Here is a 20,053-nt window from a genome sequence, read left to right as displayed (position 1 = left end):
GGATGTCCGATAATATCGGACTGCCGATATCATCGGACGATAAATGCTTTAAAATTTAATATCGGAAATTATCTGTATCGGTTTCAAAATTATCGGACGTAGGGAGAGGTACAGAGTGCCAATAAACCTTAAAGGCACTTCCTTTGCGTGCCGGCCCAGTCACATAATATCTACGGCTTTTCACACACACACACACACACACACAAGTGAATGCAAAGCATACTTGGTCAACAGCCATACAGGTCACACTGAGGGTGTCCGTATAAAGAACTTTAACACTGTTACAAATATGCGCCACACTGTGAAGCCACACCAAACAAGAATGACAAACACATTTCGGGAGAACATCCGCACCGTAACACAACATAAACACAACAGAACAAATACCCAGAACCCCTTGCAGCACTAACTCTTCCGGGACGCTACAATATACACCCCCCACTACCCCCTAAACCCCCTCCACCCCCTCCCACCTCAATCCAGCCCCCCCAACCCCGCCCACCTCAACCTCCTCATGCTCTCTCAGGGAGAGCATGTCCTAAATTTCAAGCTGCTGTTTTGAGGCATGTTAAAAAAAATAATGCACTTTGTGACTTCAATAATAAATATGGCAGTGCCATGTTGGCATTTTTTTCCATAACTTGAGTTGATTTATTTTTGGAAAACGTTACATTGTTTAATGCATCACAAGAAAATTAGGCATAATAATGTGTTAATTCCACGACTGTATATATCGGTATCGGTTGATATCGGAATCAGTAATTAAGAGTTGAACAATATCGGATATCGGCAAAAAAGCCATTATCGGACATCTCTACTTACAATGGTTCCGGTATTGTCTTGTGACCCGAGTAACCAATACATGACAGACACCACCACCAGCAGAAAATGTTAAAAACGAAACTCAATAGCTTATATTGACAATATAAAGGCGTTCTCATCAAATACCTGACGCAAATGTTCGATATGACTTCAAACCATAACCATCATTAATTATCCTGTCTCAAAGTAGGCTTACAAAGCAATGAAATACCTGCTGCCACCTACTGGTACGGAAGAGCATTATATGGTTACTCTGCTGATCTCCAGACAGCACAGACTCTACAACGTCACATTGTTTGCGGATTATAATTATTGGTTTGCAAAAAATATTTTTCAGACTAATTAGGTAAAGTTGCTTAATTTCCCACGGCACACCAAACAATAGCTCACAGTACACTAGTGTGCCGCGGCACAGTGGTTGAAAAACACTGGTCTACGCCACTCTAGAGTACCACCTAATGTCGTGTCATTGTAATAACATGTTTGAATGCTGTTATTGTTTTGTCAGATGTGACATTGCCTGCAAAGCTGTCGTTAAGTGGAGGGTGGGGGATGGTCCAGTGGGAAGCACTACCTGAAGAAGATACCACCATCCCTCTGTCCCCTTCTGCTGCCATTACTACACCTGTCACCCGCACAGTAGTGGACGACTCTGACAACTTTTTTAGTGCCTTTCTGTTACCTGGAGACACGCAAGTTGACACAAAATCCAATGTAGTGTCTGTATTACCGGCAAAGTCTCAAAAGCAGTCTCAGGAGAAAGACAATAACCGCAAAAATGCTGCTGCCCAAATCAAATTGGAGGGCGAACACATTGTGTCAGTTGTTCAGGGTCATGAAAGTCGGACAGTTGTGGATGGACAACAGGTAGAAAATGAACCCTCTCATGCAGACACCATTCTTCTTCAGCCAGTTTCTCCCATCGTAAGTTGTGGTGAGCTACCTTGTGGCTCTGACGATAAGAAAGCCCTTACAAGCGATGTAAAACCAAACACTGACACAGAAGAGTCTGCAGACCCAATGACCGAATGGTCACAGAGTCCAGCTGGATTCCCTGTTGAGAAAGAACCCTCTGATTCTTCAGAACCTTGCAGTGCTTCCACTGAATCTAAAAAGTCTACGCAACTTCATCCGCTTGCCTCCCAACCTTCTAAGGATGTACATTTAGAGCAGAAAGACTCAAAGCCTGAAGACCGTCAGACTGATACCCCCTCTCCCCCAGTTTGTGCCTTCTCTTCAGGAACATCTACCACCAGTGACATTGAAGTGCTGGATCACGAGAGTGTGTTGAGTGAAAGTTCTGCCAGCTCCAGGCAAGAGACGGGAGAAGGAAAAGCTGGACTTCACTTAATGCATGGTTCATTCCAACTTCTCTCCGCTTCTACCTGTGAAGACTTTCCCCGTCTTGAGGACTATACAAAACTCACAGAGAGTTGTGGCTCTTCCTCAGATGCGTTCGAGCGCATAGATTCATTCAGTGTACAGTCAATGGATAGCCGCAGTGTCAGTGAGATTAACTCAGATGATGAGAACCCTGGCAGTCGAACGCTCGCTTCTGTCACTTCGCCCGCAGACCCTATAACAGATGTCTCACCGAGTGTAAGCGAGAAGCAAGACGATGGAGGTTTGGAAAAGACCGGAGAGGCGGAAGAGGAGAAGGACGAGTGTTTCGCCGGAGCTGTAAGGGAACAGTCTCTTGACGAGATGGAGGAGAGCGGACGAAGTGTGACTCCAGTGAATAGCGAACAACCTGAGGACTTGACCGAGCAGGAAGAGGAATCTGAGACGAACATCACACTGTTCGAGCCCAACGCCAACGTCGAGTTATTCATTCCACCGATCACAGAAGAAATGAAAAGTGTCTCAACCGTTCAGTTTTTGGAACTTCAAAAGGTAAACAAACGCATCAGTTATAGAGAGCTATTAGTCGGAAAAACTGAACATTTCTGATGGAAGCACACACATTTTTGTTGTAGGTCATCGATGAGCTGTCAAGCTGCCTTGAAAAAAGAGAGTCTCAGCTGTTGGCAGTCAGCAAGGACAAGGCAAGACTGGAAGAAGAATTTGACAATCTTAAAGAGTGAGTATTTAAATCTTGGGGGGGGGACAGGCAATTAATTCACTGTTATTAAGGGATGATACTTGCCAACATTATAATATACATATTAAGGGTGTTTCTGTCATCACAAATGCATAACTCAAATTCTAAGCAGCCTTCACCTCAATAGGGTTGTGCGATATACAGTAGATACGATATAAATTAGAGTTTTTAAAACTATCGTCATATAGTGACAATCACATTGTAGCGGTGGCCAGGAAATTGGACAACGACAAGCATACAGCCGCATCCTCAACACAATGTACCGCCCTTGTTAACGGCTAACTAAGGCTTGCCCTGTTGTCGGCAAATAAAATACGCTTCTTACAAGTATTATTACTAGAAGATGAGGAATAGCTCTTAATGGATGGATGGATGGATGGATCTTTATTTTCATTGCACAAGTACAACTACATTTTGTTTTAAGCAGAAACCAGTTCAAGATTAGACAAACAAACACTGTACAGAGTTACAGAACAGGAATGCTGATGGGTCGCCACATGGCGCCTCGTAAATGCTACGCTATACAATGTAAGAGGATACGAGATGTCATGCTAACCGCTAAGCTAGAGCTTTGGAATGTAAAGCATGTGGGTTGAGCAGATCGATATAAATATCGACAGTAACGATACCAATTATGGTATCACTATATGGTCGATACTACAGCGGTTACATTGATTATTTTTACTATCAAAAAGCTTTTGCCTCTTAGTTTTGTTTGCAAACTCAGGATATTAACAGAGGTGGGCAGATACAAATATTGACAGCAACGATACCAAGTATAGTATCAGTATACGGTCGATACTACAGTAATTAGATCTATATTTTTACTAAAATCACTAAATCGTTTGTTGTCATCTTTGTTATTGTTTACAAACTCAGGAAATACTTTAAAGGGCAAATGCTGAATCATTTAAATCAGAGACTGTCATAGTTTATGCTTATTTTTAGTTATTTTGCACACCTGACTTTATTTTGCTCACAATATTGTCTGTAACAAAGGGGAATAAGGAAATAAATTAAATATTAAATTTATATTGTTATACCGCCATCCTTTATTTTGACTGATTATCTTTGTGATTAAAAATTAAATGAGTCAATGATATTACAACAGAAAGGAACAAGACGATTAATAATAGCTTTGAGAAAACAATACAACTGGAAATGATGCAATATGTTACATAATTCGTCAGCAGCAAAATTAGGAAGCCTTTGTAAGCCATTTTAAAATGGTTCTATTATCTATTATAAACCAAATGATATATTGTACATATTGTTATGTCAGGACGCTGTAATATATATCGTGATATAGACTTAAGGCCATATCGCCCATTCCTAACCTCAATGCATTTAATTTTGCAATTTTTAAAAATGTATTCTAATTTGGGTCTATTCAATTGGCGGCCTGGGAATGACACCAGACTGGCCCCTGAGTTTAGTTCAAACTCTAGAGAGGTTTTAACATTTTTACTGCAAACTAAATATAATAAAAATATAAAATACAATACAATTAAATATAATAAAAACATGAGAGCGCTCCTTTTGTATAGAGGAACTTGGACCAACGTAAACACAGTGGCAGATCATTGCATTGACATTTTAACCTCCTTTTTAACATCTATAGAAGTGATATGAAAATGTGCTATCGTCTGTAGGCTGCATGTATTTTGATAACGAGTCATTAACTAATATGTTTGCCCTCCAGTGAAGTAATAACTCTGAAGGAGGAGAGCTCCACTGTTCAGTCCTTAAAGGATGAGTTCACGCAGCGTATAGCGGACACCGAAAGGAAGGCTCAGCTGGCTTGCAAAGAGAGAGACATCGCCAAGAAGGTAATTCTATTTATTGTGATGCAAGACTCATCGACATTTTAATACACTGATACATTTTGTGTAAGATAAATAGCGATTTGATATAATGGAGTAGGCAAATTTCCAATAGCTGTTTGTTTCAAAATGGGTATATTTTTACAGGAGATTAAGGGCTTGCGAGAGGACCTTTCTACAAGACTGAATTCCAGTGATACATTGGAGCTTATCAAAGAGAAAGAGGAGCAGATCAGAGGCCTACTAGAAGAAGGTAAGACCTGTGCCAAATACTGTCATTGAGGTAGCAGGGTTAGTATTTGATGAAGTAAAGTTGCCTAGTAAGAAACCGTTTAATACTGCCTTGCCAGAAACTCTGTAAAAAAAAACCCAACCAAAAAAACCTGTGCAAACAGGTGAAAGATTTCTATTGGTTGATTACTACTGGAATTAACTCTTTCTATTCTATTTTTGGCTTTCTTTAAGCACCCACAATCTATGGTCATGCAGTTTAAGAGACAGTCTTGGGTCATGAACGTGACCTTTTAGAGAATTATGTGCAAAACTTGCAAATTTTATTCAAAGAATGAACTGATGGGTTAAATAAACATGCAGTGTTTACAGTGCATCCGGAAAGTATTCACAGCGCTTCACTTTTTCCACATTTTTGTTATGCTACAGCCTTATTCCAAAATGGAATCACTTCAGTTTTGTCCTCAAAATTCTAAAGACATACCCTATGTCAAGGTTTTTTCAAATTTTGCAAATGTATTAAAAAATAACAAAAAACACATGTACATAAGTATTTACATTTTGCTCAATACTTTGTTGTTGCACCTTTGGCAGCAATTACAGCCTCAAGTCCTATTTAAAAATAAAAAAAATGATACCACAAGTTTGGCACACCTAACTTTGGGCAATATCAAATCAGGACACCTCTAGTTTGTAGACTAAATCATATAAATACCTCTTAAAGTTGAGTCATGAAATAAAAGTGCCTCTAAGTATGTTTCGCCTTTTTTATGAACAACACCTGAAAGCAACATGTGGCTATGACGGTGCATCAAGTGAAGCAGAAGACTGCCGTTGACTGAAATACAGCTGAGGTGTAATATAGTGTTTTACTGTTTGTAGGTGAAAAGCTTTCTAAGCAACATCTTCAGCACAGCACTATCATCAAAAAACTGCGCGTGAAGGAGAAGGAGAGTGACACGAGACTCACCAAGCAACAGAAGAAAATTAAAGAGCTGGAGAACGAGCTGAAGCACCTGCAGCAGGTGGGCGCCAAATTTAGTACTTCCATTATATTTATGGTGTTTTGATAAAGCAATTCTTCAGTCAGACGTTTTGTTTTAATGCTATCATTAAGAGTCTACTAAGATTAGACTAAGTCTACGTCTAAGAGGGTTCAGTATTACACTTAATTACTTTTCCGACCATCTTATATGACAGAAAATTTGAAAAAAAAATTCCGCCCCCAAATTTTTTTAATATGTAAAATAAATCTACTAATTAGTTTTTTTGCCCATTTCCAATTACTAGTCTTAACTTTAGACAAACTTACCTGTGGCACAAAAATTTATTCCTCATCATCAGCTCATTTTTCTTTCATTCTAATTTGAACTAATCACAATGAACTGTATCGTGAAGGTGTTTATTCTAGCATAAAAAGTAACCCTACTCTATTTATTTCATACATTTTAGGTTTTAGAGGGGAAAGAAGAGGTAGAAAAAAAGAATCGGGAAAATATCAAGATGCTGAACTCGGCTGTGGAACGTCAAGAGAAGGAGCTGAGCAGGCTGCAGACAGACTCTGAGGAGCTCCAAGAGAAGAACAGAAGTCTCCAGGCGGCTCTGGACAACTCCTACAAGTACACACTGACTTTCCCTGATATTGATAATGGTTACTGTCTGCCAGAGCTCTTACATTAAGTCTACCTGCACATTGTAAACATTTTATTTAGTTCTACATTGCAGCATTTCCGACACGAAATAATTAACCTGTGACTGATATTGCTTGTGTTCTGTCATCACTAACATTTGTATTTATTTAGGGAGCTGGCGGAACTTCACAAGGCCAATGCCAGCAGAGCCAGTGAGGTTGAAGAGGTAGCTCTTAGCAAAGAGATACAAGCCAAGGAGTTGCTAAGCGTGGCCCTAGTGAAGGCCCAGGATGAGGCCAGGATACAGCAGGAGGCTCTGGCAAGCCAGGTAACATCTGCTTGTGCTATTGACACACTTTTCAGCATAAAGGCCCATAGGGTTGTTGCTGTGTCAGCATCTTAAGTTCCCACCGTAGGTTCTGGGAGGTGCATATCAATCACATGGTAGCCAGACGATGCAGCTGTTTATTTCCAAATAGTATATCTGTGCCACAAAAGAAGATATAGTATCTCAACAGTTATAGAAGGGTTTCACTGTGTGTAAATTATGAGGTGTTTTCCTTCTTTTTGTGCTAATACCACAACTTGAAGGTACTGGAAAAGCCTTATATTTGACCCTGAAAAATATGTATGAACCCTGATGAATACATGACTAGCAAGTAGGACTCATCCATTAACTTGTGCAGGTGGCCGACCTAAGATTGGCTCTTCAGAGGGCCGAGCAACAGCAGGCAAGGAAGGAAGATTATTTGAGGGAAGAAATCAGTGAATTGCAGCAGGTAATAAAATGATACTTTGACTTTTATTAGTCCAGTTATACTTACACATCATATATTTCTGTGTCATCTCCCACAGAGGCTGCAGGATGCAGAGACAAGGAACCAGGAGCTTAGCCAAAGCATTACCTCAGCAACGAGGCCCTTGCTGCGTCAAATAGAGAACCTACAGGCTTCACTGGGTGGACAAACTGCATCCTGGGAAAAAATAGAGAAGAACATCTCTGACAGGCTGGGTACGAGTTAAATGGTGTGTCTGTGAATAGAGCAAACAAGGTGTGCCCATAATGATTGTGTTGTAAAAGGAAACGCAAAACCGACTTTATGAAGTATTTTCTGGCAAGTCATGATGCCTGTATGTTTAACTACAGGGCGTGAACAAACTATTGTTCTATGTTGAGGCATGGAAAAAGGATCAGAATGAATAAGCTCTGCTTCTTCTTCCTCCTTTTCAGACCGATTGCATTGTGCAACTTAATCCTGTGACGGTCTTTAATGTATCGGTAACTAGTTTTTGCTCGCCCTTTAAAGTACTTGGTGACCATTGGGTTGAGAGCTGATGCATTAAGGAGTTGTTCATACCAGGGCTGTGCCAATCCAATATCAGCAAAAAAAGAAATTAACAAGGGAATATATAAATTTACTAAAATCTCTGACACAAGCTGTCCTGCAGCGCGTATACTTTTGCAACGCTGCACAGCTGATTAACATATAAATGTCCTCTAATAAGCACATACGGTTGGTAAACATGGTAGGTCATAGGCTACTAGGAGCTAGCAACTACACCACAGTTGAGTACACAATAGTGTTCATAAATGAACAATATTGCAGTCTAAAACACACCATTTGTCAATATAAACATGTATCAAATAATTACTGTATAGTTGCATAGTCTTCAAAGTGTATTAGAAAGTATCCTGTAACAAACATGCCTGCATCCTTCAACTGACTGTCATGAGCTTGACTTAATGAATTATTGTGGCCACTAGATGTCCCCAAAAAATAGATGAACACTCCACTTCAACTTAGACAAAAGTTTGTTTTTTTTGCTTTCTAACATGTAAAAATCAACTTGTTCTTGGTGGCTAACGATGCAACTCATGAGAGAAATCAATTCAACCTCTAAATAACTTTAAAATGCATTCAAAAACCGTCAACAATACTTAAATACATTCCGTAACCTGTATAATAACCTTGCTGTAGCGACATTGTTATTGTAAGAGCAAACACTGTAGAACTCTTCTTCTAGCGTATTGACACATTGGTGTGCTACGGTATTAGCCATAAAAGCTAGCTACAGAAAGAGATAAGCTAGCTTCTACGTCAACATGAAACACATTTGAGTTTGTAATGCACAAAACAATGTGTTAAGACACCAATCTGTACTGACTGAAAAACATGAACAATCCATTTACAGTATCTGTAAAGTGTAAGCCAACATTTCATGTTTTGTTTGTACACAGCTAGCCAGACAGCGTATGTACTGTAGTTTTTATAACACACGTGACGTGCCGCATGTATCATGATCAATATAAAGTGTGACTCACTCGATACACAGTTGTCTGTTTGGTCCAGCTGGCCACAGACTTTTTTTTTCAACGTTTTTGGGTAAGCACACCATTTATGTCAAGATGGCATGGCTTGAAATTCCACATGTTGCAGCTTTGAGTGACTTTCACCTCACTCTCTTGGCTCCCGTCTGCTCCAACGTCTCACTCTTCCTTCGTGCTGGCTTGTAGAAGCAGTAGTTCATCCTCTGTATATTTAGCTTAAAAAATACAAGGTTGTAAATCCTCATTTGTCCAAAAACAGTCGTCTTTGTTGTTTATTACCAAGTCTGCCGTGATTAGAAGACGCACGCGTCTTGTTTACGGAAGTAGGAACACACGTTGTTGCCAGAAGTCGGTAGTGTGCTGCTATGGAAATGGAAATAAACACGCCAAAGAAATGGTTAAAATGTCCAAAATATGGTAAATATTGTACATATTACATATTGTTATGAACGTGTCTGCTACTACATTATATATATATATATATATATATATATATATATATATATATATATATATATATATATATATATATATATATATATATATATATATAAATTAGGGCTGCAACTAACGATTAATTTGACAATCGATAATCTGTCGATTATTACTTCGATTAATCGATTAATAATCGGATAAAAGAGACAAACTACATTTTTATCCTTTCCAGTATTTTATTGAAAAAAAACAGCATACTGGCACCATACTTATTTTGATTATTGTTTCTCAGCTGTTTGTACATGTTGCAGTTTATAAATAAAGGTTTATTTAAAAAAAAAAAAAAAAAATTAATTTTTTAAAAAGCTTCTGCGCATGCGCATAGCATAGATCCAACGAATCGATGACTAAATTAATCGGCAACTATTTTTATAATCGATTTTAATCGATTTAATCGATTAGTTGTTGCAGCCCTAATATAAATATATAAATATATATATATATATATTAGGGGTGTAACGGTACACAAAAATTTCGGTTCGGTACGTACCTCGGTTTAGAGGTCACGGTTCGGTTCATTTTTGGTACAGTAAGAAAATGACAAAATATACAATTTTGGGTTATTTATTCACCAAATTTGTAAACAATGGCATAACATACACTATCGTTCAAAAGTTTGGGGTCACATTGAAATGTCGTTATTTTTTAAGGAAAAGCACTGTACTTTTCAATGAAGATAACTTTAAACTAGTCTTAACTTTAAAGAAATACACTCTATACATTGCTGATGTGGTAAATGACTATTCTAGCTTGCAAATGTCTGGTTTTTGGTGCAATATCTACATAGGTGTATAGATGCCCATTTCCAGAAACTATCACTCCAGTGTTCCAATGGTACAATGTGTTTGCTCATTGGCTCAGAAGGCTAATTGATGATTAGAAAACCCTTGTGCAATCATGTTCACACATCTGAAAACAGTTTAGCAGTTTAAGCTACAAAACTGACCTTCCTTTGAGCAGATTGAGTTTCTGGAGCATCACATTTGTGGGGTCAATTAAACGCTCAAAATGGCCAGAAAAAGAGAACTTTCATCTGAAACTCGACAGTCTATTCTTGTTCTTAGAAATGAAGGCTATTCCACAAAATTGTTTGGGTGACCCCAAACTTTTGAACGGTAGTGTGTGTGTGTGTGTGTGTGTGTGTGTGTGTGTGTGTGTGTGTGTGTGTGTGTGTGTGTGTGTGTGTGTGTGTGTGTGTGTGTGTGTATGTATATAAATATATATATATATATATATATATATTTGCAAGTGTGTATACAAAACGTTGATGAAGGGTTTTGAAGTTGTCTTAGAAAGCTTTGAAGGCTACAACGGTGACTCCCATTAGCCGTTCTTGTCTCTCATAATGAATGTGTACGATAAGCAAAATTCCAAAAAAAGTGCAGTTCCTCTCTAAGGCTCAAATATTGTTATCGTATCAGAAGTGAAAAAGTTGCATTGGGACACCCTTCGTTTATACTAACCTGGCTTGCAGCACCCTCTCTGCAAAAGCTATTTTTAGTGCACTTACTTATGCCACTGATAATTTTTCAAAATGTATTTTTCTTCTCAGTGGAAGCCCAGACACAACTTGCTGTTGCAGTGGAGAAGGAACGCTCAGCAACAGAAGAACTGCTCTCCATCAAGTGCCAGTTGGCCTCTCTGGAGTCACAGAATTCCTTGCTTCGCCAGGAAAAGGTCCGACTCCTTGCACTCGTAGAGACTGAGAAGAACAGAAGAGAGAATGTGGAAGACGACAGCGGCAGGTATAGAAGCACTTTGACCTATTAGGTAGAACTAAAAGTAAACAGCTGAACACATCACTATCGCTGCTTGCTGTTTGTGAGATACATTTTTATATAGTAGAAGAAGCGGTTTCCATAGAAATACAGTATATCTGAATGAAGGTATGTGCATCTTGTATTGTGAGCATGCTTTAGACTTGTACTTTGTTTATCCACGGTGGGGAAATTATACGGTTGCAGGAATGTGGTATGTTTTACAAAATCCTCACAACTTATAATTCATATTTTTGCATCGTACACAACAATTGCAGAGTTTACTCAAAATTCCACCTGGAAACAAATCTAATTCATAATACAATATTCCTCAGGACAATATGCAATCTTTATTTTTTGTTGCTTTAGCCCTTAAATATCTAATCATACTACAATAATGGCACATTGTGACGCAAAATCCAACTCTGACTGAAGGTTTAGGTTGTTGAAACAAATGGGAGTGCTAAAGCCAGCTCCTTGACGCTATATTGCTTTATATAGTGAGTTGTTTAGTTTGAAATAGAGATTTAATGATATGAACATTTCATATCACGGTTATTGTGACCAAAATGATCATTGTTATTATTATTATCACTGTATTGTTGAATGTGCTCAAAAAGTACATATACACACATTGAAATCTTCAGATTGTTTTAAATAGCTCAAATAAAAACACCCCAAATTAGAAAACCCACCATTTTGCTTCACTGATAAGTGTTCTGGTGGGCATTGGGGTGTCCTCTGTTCAGCGGTCCTCAGACGCATCTTAAATACACCTCCATGTTATTCCTTCGAGTATATAATGATCACTCTGTTCTAAGAGAGCACAGCTTGTAGATTCAATGTGCACAGTTACTCAGACCTCAATGTGTTTATACAAAGGCTGTTGAACGATTAAAATATTTAATCGTAATTAATCGCTTTGTTCAGTTAACTCAAACTTAACGCGATTAATTGCAGATAGATATATTGTTTCATAATTAAGTTTTAATTACATGTTTTTTAAACAGCTCAACACAAAATGGACATACACACACTTTTAATGACAAACCAATTACCTGCAGTGCATTGGTGTCTAGCCAGATTTTGTATTTTGTAGGAATACAGACTTTGTATTCCTGCTGTAGGAGCACTTGCATTCAGAGGAGAGGGCATACACTTCCATGTTTAGATAACACTTTAGCGCAATAATAACACAACATGTGGATTTTTACAATCATGCTTTGACTGTAAAAGATCTTTGGTAATGTAATCTGATATTTCAAACTGAATAAATTATTTTGATATTCTGTATATTAAGTTAATTGTATTCATGTCGCTCCATGACAATGTCCAACCTTCTCTATTTATTAATAACATTTAATATTTAGCCTGCCTAACATTCTGTAATGGAGGACTATCAACCAGAACATGTTATAAAAGAATAAACACACACGTTATAGCCTGCTGGGACCCCGGTGGTGGTGTGTGATTGGCTTGAGAAAAGGTGGCTTGGCATATTTTGACAACACAAAAGTCTTCAGTCTTTCCTTTCTGCTGAGCTTACTAAACCAGTTACAGTAACAATCTACATATTAGGTTATCAATGCAATAAACTGTCATCTAAAGATGGAATTGAAGGTTTACCTGTCTGAATGCATTTGTTCCAGTGATGACAGCTCACGGTGATCATGAATTTATAACTAGTTGTGTCTTGTCGGGAGAACGACTTGGGCTTTCCATAATGTACTTTTTTCTTTGTCCATTTCTGCTGGCTAATTGTTCCTCTCTTGTGGCTCAACAGTAAGTAAACATAGATACATTTTCCCAAGCTACGAAATGGACCGAGGGTCAGTTAGGACGTGTGCGCGTTAATCACGCTTCAAATAAAATTAGTGCCATTTAAAGGAAATTATAGTTAACACTATTGCATTAATTTATTTGTTGAAAGAAAATGATCATGTACCAATTTGGCCGGTAGTACAGCTGATATGTGCAAAGCATCCATCTATCTATTTTCTATACTACTTGTTCTCATTAGGGTCATGTGTGAGCTGGAACCTATCCCAGCTGACTTCAGGCGGGGTGCTGACCACACGTGAACATATCACCTCAAATGTATATTTACACTCTAATGCTTCTTCCATTTGGTGTTAAGAGTCTTGATATCAGTCCTTTACTCTTCAGTACTTTTGATCGTTTTTGCGGGACTTCTGGCTTGTTTTGTCCATGTAGAGAGCATATTGAGTTGGAGAATCTGCGAGGGGAACACAGTCGCATGCTGGAAGAAGCGAAGAAAGAAAAGGTATAGTTTTGCTGCTCTTTATTGCTGCTGTCCCTCGACAAAATGTTCTCCTTCTTTACGTATGTGTTCCTGTCTCCAATACCAGCTGCTGCTCACGAATCAACTAGAGATGGAGAAAATGAAGGTTGAACAAGAGAAGAAAAAATATTACTTAGCACAAGAAGCGCTCAAGGAAAAGGTGAGATACTTTTAGAGATTATGCTTGGCTGGTTGTATTCACAATTTATTTTTAAAACGGTGCATTGTTTTAAAGTGTGTTGTCTAATCATGGTGTTTTATTGTTTTTTTCTGTTGAGGAGCAGAAGAGCATAACCCACGATGTCCCAGTTTCTTCCACGCCCTCACTGTCCCGATCAAGCTCCTTTAGTGGGACAGACAATGCTGGTTTGCACTCCTCCATCTTCTCTCAGGTACACGCTAATTACACAAACATTTTTTTAAACAGGTAAACAAATAAGCACCTTTCGGCAAAAATATGCCTTTTCCCTCTTATTATTACCCGAGTTTACACACACTAAAATGTTAGACTATTTGCTTAGCTCAATGAAACACTGTTGCTAACCAAACAGTAGCACTTACAGAGTCACGTAAACACTCACAGATGAAAGTGTGGTTCCAAGCAGATGTTTTGAATGAATTCTCTGTTCATTATTAAAGATGTTCTTACATTATGTGGAGACAGTGTTTAGCTTACAGTACCTCTGTGCAAGCTAGGCAGTATTGTGGACTGTACTTTTTATTATGCTTCATAGAGATTTTTAAAGGCATTTGTAAAGATGTATTTATACAAATAATGTTCTCCCGCTATAAAGGTCTATATGAGGCAGTGACCAATAATGTTGTTTTTTCTTATTTATTCTGATCTGATTTGTACGCTTGAAAATAATGTTTGGAAATTTGAAATAGTAAATATAGATTTTTTATTTATATCCTTAAGTGTAAGCTTTTTTTTTTTGTGTAAACCTATAAAACCTTTATTCTGAAAAACCAAAAGGATCTGTAGTGAACAGTATCTCAACAAGACCAGAGTTCTATTCCCTGACAGGGCGCCAACAAATGTAGCCGCATAGTGACTGTACTCTTGCATCCTATTATTATATTACTCCACTCAAAAGTCCCTATGATGTTGCTTGATTCAAATTTCATGTAATTCTGCAGGTGTCACATGATTCACAAACTGCTCTTTGTTAAACAAACTTAAATTGATGGACACTATGAAAACCATGTGACACAGTTAGGATGGCCTCTTCTGCTTCTCTGGCTCAACAGCACCTCCTGGCTACGCAGCAGAATAGAGCTTTTATAATAATAATAATAATACCTGGGATTTATATAGCGCTTTTCTAAGTACCCAAAGTCGCTTTACATGTAGAACCCATCATTCATTCACACCTGGTGGTGGTAAGCTACTTTCATAGCCACAGCTGCCCAAAATGTATTCCATCCATCCGTTCATCCATCCATTTTCTACCACTTTTCCCTTTCAAGGTCGCTGGAGCCTATCATAGCTTTATTATTTAAGACAAATAAAATAGCTATGACATTTAGAGAGATAAATAAAGAATCAATAATAACTATTATTTAAAATTTCAAACAAATATGTTTAAGTGTACATATCAGACCAGAATACATCTGAAAAAAAAAACACATCATACAATGCCTAACCTTTAATAGAAGCCTTATACTATCTCCTATTAAATAAAGACAGTATATGAAGAAATACAATGATCCAATTAATCTTGTGACTTGTTTTTACTTTTTCTTTTGTTTTGTTTTGTTTTCCCTCTCCATAGGATGACTTGTTAGACCAGACGCTCGGCAGTGGAACAATGTCTGTGTCAATGAGTGGTACCAACTTGTATGAAGCTGCCAGGCTGTCTGGGGGCTCCAGCATCATAGAGAATCTCCAGTCTCAACTCAAACTGAGGGAAGGAGAGATAGCACAGCTGCAGGTAGAGACAAACAGATGATGTACAGTTGCCCCTCACTACATCTCTGATGGAAAAAAACTGCATACCGGTATTCTACATGTTTGTGGCCTTAATTTAGTTTAATTTATGTGTTACGTGTATTACACTGTCTTATTTATATTACGTTGTGGCGATCGATAAAGATATTCACCAATCTCAATGAACTTCCATTTTCGGGTTAAGGACAAACACTGCTAACAACATAAACAGCTAATCTTGGCGCTACTGTATCTTCACTACGAAAATCTCAAGTTGGCAGAACAACTTTTTGATGGAATTCATCTTCAACTCTTGCCTCATCAATAACACACAACTTTGACATGAACAATGTCAAAAAGTAACAGTGGCGCGTAGCATTGTAGTCTGCGCAGATCTTCAGGCTAATGAGACTGCTATAACCAGCTGTCTGGCCGGCCAAGCTCTTTTGCTGCACTTTATCTTCGACATAAATAACACATCTTTAACGTGATGAATGTGGAATGACACCGCAGACACGCAATGCTAGCACAAAAGACACATCACAGCTAGGGATGTAATGTTAAACAGTAATGAGAACTGTGGTAAAACTTCCAATGGTTAATATTAACGTTTTAAATTAAAATGATTAAAAAAAAACAAAAAAACGCAATTGATAACTGCACTCCGATAAACTCTTGGACTGATTGGCACCAGCTCTCTAGCATCGGTATGAAAAAAGAGACATTAACATCTTTCCTTAATTAAAAACGACATACCCCAATCTTAACTTATATAAACACATTAACTGTCTGAGCAACTAAGATATTCACTGTGCACATTGAATTTACAAGCTGTGCTCTCAGCTTGAGTGATCAAGGATTAGGAAGGTGTTTTTACGGTGCATTCAAGGACCGCTAAACAGAGTAGGATGACACACTTTTTGTTTAAATAAATCTTAGTGTGACAGTACAAAGTATTAAAACACTAAAAGTTCAGCTATTAATACTAAAACACTATCAGTGAAGCATAAGAAACACAAAGCATGCAAAACAGTGGGTTTTCTAACAGTGTGTCTATTTGTTCTAGTTACCAAAAAATAACTTGAAAAGATCTGTGTGTGTATAAGTACGTTTGGAGCACATTCTTCAATACAGCGATAATAATGATAAATGTGATCATTTTGGTCACAATAACCGTGATATGAAATGTTCATATTGTTACACCCCTAGTCACAGCTATTATCGTAGCTGTCACTGTCAAGTTGACCAAGTTTTTGCAGAACCGCCTGTGGTTTCAGCACATGAAATAAAGGAATCACCCAGGATGAGATGAAGTTTTCCACCTTGTGAAAAGTAAAATGAATAAATAGGCGACGGCCATTGCAATGATGCTTGGCGGGTCCTCCGAGCAACTGGGGAGTACTTTAATCTAAAGTATAACACATATATATATATATATATATATATATATATATATATATATATATATATATATATATATATATATATATATATATATATATATATATATATATATATATATATATATATATATATATATATATATATACATGCATATACACTACCGTTCAAAAGTTTGGGGTCACCCAAACAATTTTGTGGAATAGCCTTCATTTCTAAGAACAAGAATAAACTGTCGAGTTTCAGATGAAAGTTCTCTTTTTCTGGCCATTTTGAGCGTTTAATTGACCCCACAAATGTGATGCTCCAGAAACTCAATCTGCTCAAAGGAAGGTCAGTTTTGTAGCTTCTGTACGAGCTAAACTGTTTTCAGATGTGTGAACATGATTGCACAAAGGTTTTCTAATCATCAATTAGCCTTCTGAGCCAATGAGCAAACACATTGTACCATTAGAACACTGGAGTGATAGTTGCTGGAAATGGGCCTCTATACACCTATGTAGATATTGCACCAAAAACCAGACATTTGCAGCTAGAATAGTCATTTACCACATTAGCAATGTATAGGGTGTATTTCTTTAAAGTTAAGACTAGTTTAAAGTTATCTTCATTGAAAAGTACAGTGCTTTTCCTTCAAAAATAAGGACATTTCAATGTGACCCCAAACTTTTGAACGGTAGTGTATATATATAATTTTTCCTATCGTTCACATTCATAATAAGGGACAGGAAGACAGAAATGTTTTTTTTGTGTTTTTTTTCGCTTTCTAACATATACAAATCGGCTTGTTCTGGGTGGCTAGAAGTGCAACTAATGGGAGCAATCAATTCAACTCCTAAATCCCTTTAAAGATGCATTCAAAAACCGTCAACACTACTTCATTTACGTTCCCTAACCAGTAAAATAACCAAGCTATAGCGACATTGTTATTGTAAAAGCGAATACTGAGGAACTCTTTTTGTAGCGTAGTAACACATCCCCATGCTACAGTATCAGCTGTAAAAGCCAGCTACGGCAAGAGATGAGCAAGCTTATACATCAACACGAAACGCGTTTGCGTTTGTATATCACAACACTGCGATACGACACTAACTTGTACTGACTAAATACCATGAACAATCATATTACAGTATCTGTAGAGTATTACATTATCTGTAGAGTATTAGCCCACATTTCATGATTTGTTTGTACTCAGCTGAGCTAGCCAGACAGCGTCTGCACTGTAGTTGTACTAACTAGCATGACGTGTTGCATGTATCATGCTCGATATTAAAGTGACTCACTGGATGGACAGTTGTTGGTCTGGTCCAGCTGACCGGGGATTTTGGGTAAGCACGCCATTTATTTAAAAATAGCTTGGCTCCAAGATCCATATTTATAGTGTCAAAATCGCTTTCATCCCCCTCTGCCGACTTCTGTCTGATCAAACGTCTCACTCTTCCTTCGTGCTGGCTTCTATAAGCAGCAGTAGATTTAGCTTCTAAAGAATAAGGTTGTAAATACTAATTTGTCCAAAAATAGTCTGTTTCGTTGTCTGTTACCAAGTCTGCCATGATTAGAAAACATTTGTGTTTGATATCGGAAGTAGGAACACACATGTTGCCAGAAATCAGGCGTGCGCTGCTATGGAAACAGAAAACAATGCGTGGAAGAAATCAGTCCCGGAAATTATTAAAATGATCAAAATATGGTAAATATTGAACATATTACATATTTTTACGAACGTGTCTGTTTCTACATTGTGTGTAGACTTGCAGTGTGTATATAAAACGTTGCTGGAGGGTTTTGAAGGCTACAACGGTGACTCCCATTAGCCGCATCTTTTAAGCGTTTTTTTATCATCTTTAAAATCGTTTGAAAAAAAAAAAAGACGTGTGTGTTTTTGTCTCTCATGATTGTGCCTGATAGGCAAAATTCCAAAAAAAGTGCAGTTCCCCTTTAAAACAAAATGAGTGTAAGTGTGACTATATGGGTGTTATTTCATGTTGAGAGGACACTATGTCAAAGCACGTTTTTAGGAGGCCAAAAACAGTTTCTTGTGCTCTAACTATGAAAATATTGAATTAATTAATAATAATCCTACTTTTTTGAAATTCCGGTACAAGATAACCATGATAAACAAGGGACGACTGTGTGTTTTTGAAGGTCATCACGGGCATAAACACATACTGTAAACATGCTATTGTAAACTCAGCCCTTGAGCATTCTTTTATTCTTCGCTATGTTAGCTTGAGATTTCTAGTCTGGAGAGGAGTCGTTCTGTAATGGCAGAAGAGTTGGTTCGACTCACCAATGAAAATGATGAAATGGAGGAGAAGGTAAAAGACATCCCCAAGATGAGAATTCAGCTCAAGGTGAGGCTTATATAAAATAAATGGATAATACGCCGAGCATAATAAAATGTTGAGGCTTTTTTGAGAGGTTTATGGACTTGCCCTTCTTATCCCTTTCAGGAACTTGAACAGAGGCACAACACAATCTTGCAGATGTATGGAGAAAAAGCTGAAGAGGCAGAGGAGCTCAGGCTGGACCTTGAGGATGTAAAGAGCATGTACAAAACCCAAATTGATGAACTGCTGAAGAACCAGAAATAAAGTTCACCTAATAGGAAGACACTCACAAACGAATTGAACTTAGTAAACACCTCCACAAATGAAGTATTTTATTTTAAGTCGTTATACAATATTTGAGCAAGGGGGTTGGTGATGAGTGAGAACTATTTTGAAAAAAAAAACATCCAAGGAAAGCAGCAAGGTCATAGAATTACCTGCTACAGCCACTACTGACATTCCAATGTTAACCCCAGTGAATATATGTTTCTGAGGCCATTTTAAGCACCGCTAAACACCAAATCAGGGAAATTCTTTGTGAGGAACAGAGTTCATCCTGCCAGTAGGGTTACCAGGACTTGCAACAACATTTTAACAACATTTGATGCTGTTGGAGCTGCTCATCGTTATGAATTTTCTTTCAAATTTATCATCCCATCTGTAGCTTCTCCTGAATGAATATCTACAATTATATTATTAGGTTGTTTTGCAATGCACAAATTCTACCATGTTTACTTACAGCATAATTATCATAGTTTAACAGGTTTATCATCAGATGTACAAAACAGTTGTTTATTCCTAATATTGTATGATATAGAGAAGTCAATCAGTGAAATGTAAATGTATAAATGTAAATTAATAAACTTTTATTTGATTGGTGAGAAATATACATATTTGACAT

The 20,053-nt window shown here is 37.7% G+C and overlaps 1 protein-coding gene across 1 annotated transcript in view; it reads left to right on the top strand.

The window, feature by feature from the left end:
- tmf1 (TATA element modulatory factor 1) overlaps positions 1–20,053 on the top strand; it is a 20,934-nt gene extending 881 nt beyond the window's left edge. The window contains exons 2-17 of the mRNA XM_062047114.1: positions 1,331–2,715; positions 2,799–2,902; positions 4,626–4,752; positions 4,894–4,999; positions 5,860–6,002; positions 6,430–6,596; positions 6,780–6,936; positions 7,295–7,387; positions 7,464–7,620; positions 10,985–11,177; positions 13,404–13,473; positions 13,559–13,651; positions 13,776–13,883; positions 15,267–15,425; positions 19,051–19,176; positions 19,276–20,053. Coding sequence (XP_061903098.1) covers positions 1,331–2,715; positions 2,799–2,902; positions 4,626–4,752; positions 4,894–4,999; positions 5,860–6,002; positions 6,430–6,596; positions 6,780–6,936; positions 7,295–7,387; positions 7,464–7,620; positions 10,985–11,177; positions 13,404–13,473; positions 13,559–13,651; positions 13,776–13,883; positions 15,267–15,425; positions 19,051–19,176; positions 19,276–19,416 — 3,329 coding nt within the window. The 3' untranslated portion in view covers positions 19,417–20,053. The remainder of the gene's footprint in view (positions 1–1,330; positions 2,716–2,798; positions 2,903–4,625; positions 4,753–4,893; positions 5,000–5,859; positions 6,003–6,429; positions 6,597–6,779; positions 6,937–7,294; positions 7,388–7,463; positions 7,621–10,984; positions 11,178–13,403; positions 13,474–13,558; positions 13,652–13,775; positions 13,884–15,266; positions 15,426–19,050; positions 19,177–19,275) is intronic.

Source organism: Entelurus aequoreus, linkage group LG01 (genome assembly GCF_033978785.1).
Source record: "Entelurus aequoreus isolate RoL-2023_Sb linkage group LG01, RoL_Eaeq_v1.1, whole genome shotgun sequence".
In the NCBI taxonomy this organism is placed as follows: Eukaryota; Metazoa; Chordata; class Actinopteri; order Syngnathiformes; family Syngnathidae; genus Entelurus; species Entelurus aequoreus.
Note: the sequence above shows the minus strand (reverse complement) of the source record. Positions and strands in the feature narration are given on the sequence as shown.